This window comes from Pteronotus mesoamericanus, unplaced genomic scaffold, assembly GCF_021234165.1.
Source record: "Pteronotus mesoamericanus isolate MK-2021 breed Mesoamerican mustached bat unplaced genomic scaffold, CSHL_Meso_final scaffold_174, whole genome shotgun sequence".
Taxonomy (NCBI): domain Eukaryota; kingdom Metazoa; phylum Chordata; class Mammalia; order Chiroptera; family Mormoopidae; genus Pteronotus; species Pteronotus mesoamericanus.
The window spans coordinates 31,463,377-31,472,665 of NW_026555309.1; the positions used below are offsets into that span (position 1 = coordinate 31,463,377).

General features: G+C 40.2%; 1 protein-coding gene across 1 annotated transcript in view; it reads left to right on the top strand.

The window, feature by feature from the left end:
* Nucleotides 1–7,206, top strand: part of SLC30A8 (solute carrier family 30 member 8) — a 29,605-nt gene extending 22,399 nt beyond the window's left edge. Inside the window, exons 6-8 of the mRNA XM_054590079.1 lie at nucleotides 781–886; nucleotides 5,579–5,713; nucleotides 7,061–7,206. Of these exons, the coding sequence (XP_054446054.1) occupies nucleotides 781–886; nucleotides 5,579–5,713; nucleotides 7,061–7,206 (387 nt within the window). The remainder of the gene's footprint in view (nucleotides 1–780; nucleotides 887–5,578; nucleotides 5,714–7,060) is intronic.
* Nucleotides 7,207–9,289: the final 2,083 nt, after the last annotated feature.

Genomic DNA, 9,289 nt, shown 5'->3' on the forward strand with positions numbered 1-9,289 from the left:
TTACAAAGACATATCTGAATTCAGTTGAGCAAATGCTCACTGAGAGCTTTAAGTTTAAGGCAAAACACTTCAAATTGATATGGGTGAGTAGAGTTTGAGGGTACACTTATAAAGGTTAGGTTGATGCCCAGTTTCTTAGAGATAATGAGATACAGACTTTTCTGGGGCACAAAACTGCATCAGAGGAAGAATAGCAGGCGTTTTACCCGGCGGCTAAGGGCTTGAATGGTGGCGAGGCAAGGATGAGGCCTTGGCTCGTCCTCTTAGGCTGGTAGATGGCTACCTCGAGTATGTGCCATATGGGGGGGAAGAAACCAACTACCCTCAGTCTGCCAAGACCAAGCTGCAGCTGTACCCTGGTCATATGCAACCTCTGAGCAGATGACATGCTTTCCTGTCATCAAAATTAAGGCTGCAAAGTCACTGGGTATTGTGCAAATCAGTCCATCACACACTCTGTACTTCTCTTAATTTCAGAGAAGTTAAATCAGGCCTCTTAGAAAACTCAAGGATATCTTTCCCTTTAAAGATAACACAGCTTTACTTCTTAAATTATGGGAGAGCATGTCTTGTAGTCTTTCTTCTTCCATTACTGGTCATTTAAAGCTTAAAGAAGGATTAAGTCTTCAGAAGTTGTTGCCTCTGAGTTGGAGGCCAAGTGTCAGGGGGGTGAAAGGGCGATGGGGAGAGAAGGAAACAGACACGTTTACTGATTTTACTAATCAGATTTTCTACCAAGGAGGCACAGAGTCAGTTAACCAAAGTCCCTGTACTTTCTAGCCAGACTATAAAATGGCCGACCCTATCTGCACCTTTGTCTTTTCCATCCTGGTTTTGATCAGCACCATCACCATCTTAAAGGACTTCTCCATCTTACTCATGGAAGGTAGGAGTGGTTTTACTATTATTCCCAGGATCCATGTTTCTTCTCTCCTATGACCACACAAGGGAGTGGTCTCACTGTTAATATGCATCACAGAGAACATTGAAATTGATAAGGGGGAAAACAAATACTATGATTTTCTTTCAGAAGGGAACAAGTAGAAAATATTGGCTTCTATTTTTCCTCCAATAAATGTTAAATTATATGGCTCAATGTAAAAACAATATGTACAAAGAGTAGAGATAAACATGGAGGAAATCATTGCAAAGATATTAGTTTATCTCTAAGCGTATAGGAAAGACCCAAGAAAGGCTGCATAGATCTGTCCTTCGGGCAGCACTGTAACCATTGTGAAGGACTTACCTAAAACCCTTGTTAGCCTAGGCCAGTGGTCCTCCAACTGTAGTGGCATCAGAATCGCTTGGAGGATTTGTTAAAACACAGATGGCTGGGCCCACGTCCACTGTTTCTGAGACAGTAGGTCTGGAATGGGGCCCAGCAATGTGAGTTTCTAATGATGCTGATGCTGCTTGTCTGGGGACCACACTTTGAGAACCACTGGACTAGTCTTTTCATACCACTAATGAGATTTCTATAGCAGGGGACTGTGAACAACACCCAGAAAATTCAACCAGAACCAGAGGGTTGCAGTATAGCAAATATTCAGATGACCAAAAATATCTGGACATTGGTTGAACATTTCTTTTTTGTCTAATGTATTTTGATATAAGTTAGATACAATCCCAGAGGGCAGTTGCCTTCCAAACAGCTCACATTTCCATAGCGTTTACTAGCAAGGCTACATTTAGGGGTTCTGTTCTCAGTGGGCGCTGTAGTTGCTGGCAGATGATAATGTTGACAGCAGTGAAACAAAATGGAGTCAAACATCACTAAGTAACAAAGGAACTTCCTCATTGTGGAGGTGACAATGTTTGGTTTGGAGGTGACAAGTCATGAATACATCTATTTACTTTCCTGGGGGCCAAGTACAGAGCTGCAGCTGTTGTTGCTATTATCGAACTTACTGACTAACAGGGGGTTAAAAGACAAATTGGTGCACAATTTGAGATGACTATATTCTACTCTCCCTGTCCTTCAGGATAGATCTTCCCTGGTGATTATCTTTCTTATTTTATTTAAAGAAAGGACAGCTAATCATTGAAACTGTCAGATAACTCCTATCTGGAAGATGCTTAATTTTTAAACTAGGTTTTCAAATTAGGTTAACATAAGAGAATACTTATCTTTGGTAAAATATTAAAATAATATGGAAAGGTAAAAATGAATTTAAAAAGTCTCCCCATTTTTCCACCTTTGAATTCTCAGTCCCATTCATCAGGGGTAATGCTTACTAATAAGTTGACATATATCCTTCAAAGATAATTATGCATTTATATATGTACATGTTATATATAAATATATATGTATACCATATATGTAATATATGTATAGTGTGTGTATGTATACATGTATGTATGTATTTTTTAAACAAATGGGATCCTGCATTCACTTGAAGATCTTTCCATATTAGTACATATATAGAAACCCCCCATTTTTTTACACAGCTACAAAGTATTCCACTGTATGCATGTACTTGCTTATTGATGGGCATTAAAAACTATGGTGTAATTACTATTCTTGTACATATATATTTTTTGCACTTGTATATCTATGGAATAAATCCTAGAAATGTTATTTCTGTTTCAAAAGTCCTTTGAATTTTAAAATTTGACAGATATTGCCGTGTCTCCCAATGATGCTTTATCAACTTCTTTATGGCCAACAGAGTATGACAGTGCCCATTTCCCCCCACGTTCACCATCGTTGGGTGCTATCAAACTGCTGACTCTTTTCTAATTTGATAGGTGAAATCTTTTATTTTTTGACTTCACATGCAATTCTTTGAGTCACGTTGAGTGATTTGTTCATATATTTATTAACCTGGGAAATTATTTTTTACACACTAATTTGGGCATTTTCCTGGATGCATTAATATTTTCTCAGGCTCTCCCTCAGGGAAGAAAAGGCTTCTAGAATGTGATGGAGCACTGAGGTCAGTGGGGGCACATCCTCGTGCTTGTCAGCATTATTTCATAGAGTAAAAGAAGTAATAGTAGACTTAGATTCTCCATAAATGTAAAGAGATAAAGGAGGCAAGAGGGACAAAGGGTAATGGGATCGTGACCTCATCTCAAGGGTCCTGGAGGGATGATAGCAGGTCTTCCAAGAGTCAAAGGGAACTCCCCAGAGATGACTCACTAGGCATAATGGGCAACTTTGGGTTACAACACCTACAGTCTAGCATTTGCATAACACTTCACACTCAGAGAATGAACTCTGACACCTCACTTATCCATGCAGCCTTAGCCATACTTTTTAACTTCTTTGTCTCTCAATTTCCTTTCCTCCAGTTAGAAAGCAATTGTAACTTTGATAACTAGCACTTAAAGTTCTTGTAAATGTTAAAATAAAATAATCACTATAAATAAAGTGCTTAGCACAAAAGGTTCTCAATAAAGGTATGTCATTATTTTTACTACAACAATATAACAACTTCACCCACAAGTCCATACACATTCTATTGCTCATCTGAAACAAAAACTCATTTGTTTCTGGTATCCTGTGCTTTGTGCAGCTCATTCAGTAAAAGTAGATGTGGACCAGCTCTTTGTTACCTCTGTGAAACAATATGAAGTAGGATTAAACTGAACTCAAACTGTAGGGAATATTAAAATAGCCCTAAGGAGAAAATCCCCATGAGCAAGGTTCTTGACTCCTAAGAAAGGAAGCCCTATTTTTTTTTTTTAAGTAAATGCTTCTCAACTAGCTGTTCATGACAATCTGGGAAGCTTTTTAAAAGTACTGATGCCTAGGGCTGTACCCAGAGATTCTGATATAACTGACTGGAGTGCGGACTGGCTTTGATGTTTTCTAACATGTGGCCAAGCTTGAGAAACACTATCTGGTGGCTTATAAATGTTAATACAATGGTCCCCAACATTGATTTTGTGTTGGAATCATCAAATGAACATTGGAAATATGGATGCTGGGTCTTATCTCCAGAGAGTCTGATTTAGTTGGTCTTGCATGTAACCCAGTCATCAGGATTTCTAAAATCTCCAGTGATACTACTGTGCATCCAAGGTTGAGGGCCACTCTGGAAGTATGTGGATTTCATAGCCTCATCCACAGAAATTTTCTTTAGGATGATGGGAACACAGCAAAGACATTTATTTTTAACAAGCACACCAGGTATTGGTGTGATATATATATGATTAAAGTAGAGGTTAAAAGGTGGTCAGTGTTAGAAATCTCTTCAGTAGCATTCTCTTTGGATCATCTTCAGTTGACAAGGATTTACTATTGCATCCAATGACTTTTGACATTGTTGTGCTGGTCGAACTGATATCTTTTATAATTCTAACCAACTATTGGCTCCTTCTGTAGTGAGCCAATGCAAGCAACTTCAAACTTTTCATACCCTCTAGTCTTCTGCATGGCAATCCTTGCAATGTTTGAGAAAAAGTGATCCTACTTCCTTAGCCTGCCCTTCTCCAGGTCCAAGACACCCCAGTCCCTTCAGCCCCAAAGAACAGCTCACTGGCTGCCTGTCAGACCACCCATCTTCCTGTGCGTTCCACACTGTTCCTTTAGAAACAAGGATGACAGTTAATCTATTACATTCTGTGACCTGAACTTTAAACCCTAACTAATGAATCTAAATTAATATTTTCTAATTTTAATTTTTTATTGAATTTATTAGAGTGACATTGGTTAATAAAATTATATAGATTTCTGGCATACAATTCAAAATCCATCTATATATTGTATTGGGTTCACCACCTCAAATCAAGTCTCCTTCCATCACCATTTATCCCCCTATAGCCTCTTCTATCTCCCTCCACCCCCTTTCCCTCTAGCAATCACCATACTGTTTTCTGTATCTATGAAATTTTTTTTTGCTTAATCCCTTCACCTTTTCCACCCAGCTCCCCAACTCCCCCCACCCAGCTGTCAGTCTGTTCTCTGCCTCTATGAGTCTGTTTCTGTTTTGCTTGAAAGTTTATTAAAATTTTACAAGCTGAATAATAAAATGGTATCACAATGTTAGGATCGCCTATTAACACAATTCACTAAAGTGACCTGTTGGATAAGTAACATTGGTATAGCATAGCAGTTTACAAAGGGCAGTTATTTTCTGATGGGCTCCTCGAAGAACTCTGTGAACTACATATTGTTCTTATCAACCTTATTTTATTATAAATGATGCTAAAAATTAGAGAAGTTCTAAGATTTGGATAAATTCAAAATAGTTGTAGCCAGAGTGCTAACCTGGGATTATCTGATACCAAATCCCAAGTTACTTCATTTTGCGTCCAGGATGTAAGCAAAGATCATTGGGAAAAGCACAATCAGTTTAATAATATACCCTGCAAATGAAAGATGATCACTGTTGTTGATTATTGCACAATAAAATCTTCAAATACTTCTCATGAGCTTTTGATGGACTGTAAACCCTTTGCAGTTGATGAATCTGATCTGTACACATTTGAAATAAGAAACCATAAATGGGAGGGTACATGTTGGTATCTGGGTGAGGACTCTGCAGACCCAATTAGCCATGTCAATGAGCTATTTTCAGTTGAACAACAGCAACCTCCCATTCAATAGCCTCCCACTCTTTCCTTTTGTCAGGGGTGCCAAAGAACCTGAGCTACAATGCTGTGAAAGAGCTCATCTTAGCAGTGGACGGGGTGGTGTCTGTGCACAGCCTGCACATCTGGTCTCTCACAATGAACCAGGTGATTCTCTCAGCACATGTTGCTGCAGGTCAGTGAGTTTTGTAAACACCCGGGACAAAATTCAGCCCTTGTTCTGAAAACTCAGTAATTTTCTTCCTCTTTGTAGAGCTGCCCCTAGTGCCTGCTGCCTGTCAAAACAGCTGTGAAGTGTTTTGTATTACTGGGGGCCTTTGAAAACCATCCCTCCTGTCAATGTCGTCAAGGCAACAGGGATAGTGATGCCATCCCTTGAGGCCAACTGAAGAGGGTAGAGAGTAGAACAAAGGGGTAAAATGCCACCCAAACATCAAGACCGTAGGCTCTGAAAAATTAGACTTCACCTGTTTGACTTGGCACCCAAACAGTTAGTTAAATAGTAGGAATGAGTTCAACAGTTAATCTCCATTGAGCATCTCCTGTGCATGAGATACTCTGCCTATCACCGAAGATAGAAAGATGAACAATACACAGGCTGTATCCTTAAGGTTCCAACAATCTAAAAAACATGCTAGTAAAACTTAATGATTTTTTTTTACTGAAAGTTTTGAAATTCTGTAACCATGTGAGATAATACTTAGGGTGTTGGGTTTATTGTAAAAACTACTTTCTCAAGTAGAAGGTGATTTTGTCCATGACGAGCCCCAGCACTGACAAAGTGGGCAGTGGGAGGAGCCTCACTGCCTCACGAGACAGCTCAGGTCAAGTGTGATACATTAGGCTGCTAAAAAATAACTCAAGGACTTACTTAGTGGCAGGGTACAGGGACATCGGTGACAGTCATTTGAGGACTTTGCTCTCTCAGACATCCTCATTTTCTCTGAGAGGCTCAGATCTGGCTACAGGGAATTTACAGCCTCCGTTACACCAATATTTTATTGCAAATGGAAGAATGCAGTAATCAGGTTACTATGGAGGGAACTTTACAGCCTCCTGACACATTTGGGGACAAGAGAAAAGATGGAGTAAGGGTTGCTGCTCTAAGAAAGGTCTGTGGGGAGCTCTAAATGCTTCCTGCCTCCTGTCACTAGTCTTCATATGGCTTCTGATTAGATACAAGGGCTGCAACCCAGAGGTCCCTGAGGACTGGTGAGCAAAGTTGTATAAGAAATAACAGTTCTATCTTGGCTTTTTCCAGGGCTCATTTCCCCTTCTATAGACAGCTCATAGGAAGGCCAGGCCCCAGAGAAAACTGTGAGGAAGAGCTCCCGTAGTGATGGGGTACTTTGCTGCACTAGAATTTCCTCCCTGCCTTGTCTGTGTGGATGCGGATGCTTGTCAGACCAACCTGCCTCCTTCTGAGCACGTGGCCTGTGCCCCGCCCCACGAAGCTGGAGGATTAGTGGTCACCTATGTGTGTGCAATCAATGCCAGTCTCATTGGGGTTCCTTTTCCACAGCAGCCAGCTGGGACAGCCACGGTGTTCGGAGAGAGGTCGCTAAAGCCCTCAGAAATCGCTTTCCTGTGCATTCACTCACCATTCAGATGGAATCTCCAGCCGACCAGGACCCCGACTGCCTTTTCTGTGAAGATCCCCAGGACTAGTTCAGCCACGCCATCAGTATCCTAGTGTGACAGGTCACTGAATGATGCTCTGCAGTTTCTGGAACATAAGAAATAAAGAACCAAAGGAAGATGTTTGAGAAATTGATGACACAATACAAGACACATTTTATACTTCTTTATTTACTTCTTTATTTAGCTCCATCCACCATGAATGAGATGAATTTAGATTCACCAATCAATTGGATTATCAACTCATCAGTAGCTGTGTTCAATTTCAGGAATGTGCATGCAGGTCATTCCTGGTGGGGGCTGAAATGACAGCTGTCTGTCACCGCAGGCAATAAAAAGTCCATTGCCCTTCAGTGGCACAGCCCAAGGGTGAGTGGGTGAAAATGAACTCAGGGAAGTCTAGTCAGGAATCTGCAGCAAGGAAAAGAGTCACAAAAATGTCCCAAAACACAAAAAACAAAAGCAAGAAGAGCCCAGTTAGAGGTAAAAGAGAACCTGGAGGCCTAATACTTCTTAAGAACTTGAATTTTCCACCAAGCTGTCAAGCAGTAATATGATTTGGGGCCTTTCTTTTTTTTTCAATCCTCACCTGAGGACATGCTTATTGATTTTAGAGAGAGGGGAAGGGAGGAAGAGAGAGAGAGAGAGAACCATTGATTGGTATGCGCCCCCACCGGGGACCCAACCCACAACCTAGGAATGTGCTCTAACCAGGAATCAAACCTGCGACCTTTCAGTTTACGGGGCAAGGCTCCAACCAACTGAGCAACACCAGCCAAAGTGGGGCAGTTCTTTTGAATCATTGTCTATCAACACCACTATTCACCTAATGGGGTAGGCATGTCCTCTCTTCATCTTGCTTATAAGTTATGTTGTCATAGGTCTGAAACTATTGAATTATATCTTACTTCTCTATATTAAAATTCTTTATAAATTAAAATTTATGTAATTACTGTTTTGTGGTGTTTTCAAATGGCATGACCTATTAATAAAATAAGATAAGGAGACATAAAGAGGCAGAGTACTCATCCCAAGTCACATGGAAAATAATTTAATCAGAGAATTAAGATAAGAACTCTCAGGTCTTGAATAATATTTACTGAGCACTGACTATTATCCAAGTATATTACTGGGCTATTTATCTCCTCACTGCATTCTAATGATAATTTTGAGAAGTTGTAGTTAATACCGTCATTGTACAGATAAGGACATAAGGTTCACACAGGTTAAGCAAATTAACCATGTCATTTATTCATTCATTCAAAAATATTTTTTGAGGAAGGCTATTGACTGAGCATTGGTGAACCAAGCTGATAGGGCCTTTGCCTTCATAGAGTCCTTTCCCTTTTGTTGGGGAGACAGGCTTTATAGTAATAAATACCACCGAACACCACCAAGAAAGTAATACAAATAGCAACGTGTGATGACGAGAGAAGGGAAGCTGATTTAGATTCAGGACAGTTGATGGAGAGCTTCTGTGAAGAAATAGCTTCTCAGTTAAGAGCTGAACAAAAAAGTGAGTGGTAAGTAAATGAAAGGTAGGAGGAAGCTGGTTCTTGAAGTGCAAGGTTATGACTGGAGACGCTGAGGAACGGACTTGGTGCATCTGAGGAACTGAAGGAGCACCTTGTGGCTGGGGCACTAAGTGAGGCAGTGAATTAAAAAAAACACAAAACATGAAATGGGCGAGAGAAGGAAGTTCCAGTGGGAACGTCGCTGAAACCCAGATCTATTTTATCCAAAATTTCATCTATGCTTCATCTTTGAACACTTATTTTTTGGGTGTTTCTTCCCCCCCATTATAGTTTACAATCAATATGACTCTGCATTGGTTTCAGACGTGTAGTGGTTAGACCATCATGTACTTTACAGAGGGGGGTCCCCCAGTATTTTAAGTACCCACCTAGCCCTATACATAGTTATTACAATCTTTTTGACCAAATAATCTGCATTGACAATGAGCCACTATTTCAGAATGGCATGCGAAAGACAAATCTATGTTCTTCCAAAGAATGAGATGAAAAAATTCCTGAGTTTAAAAGTGAAGCACTCACAGTGTTTTCTTAATGCAGCCTATCCTAAGAGACTCCAAATTTATACCCTCCCTACACAG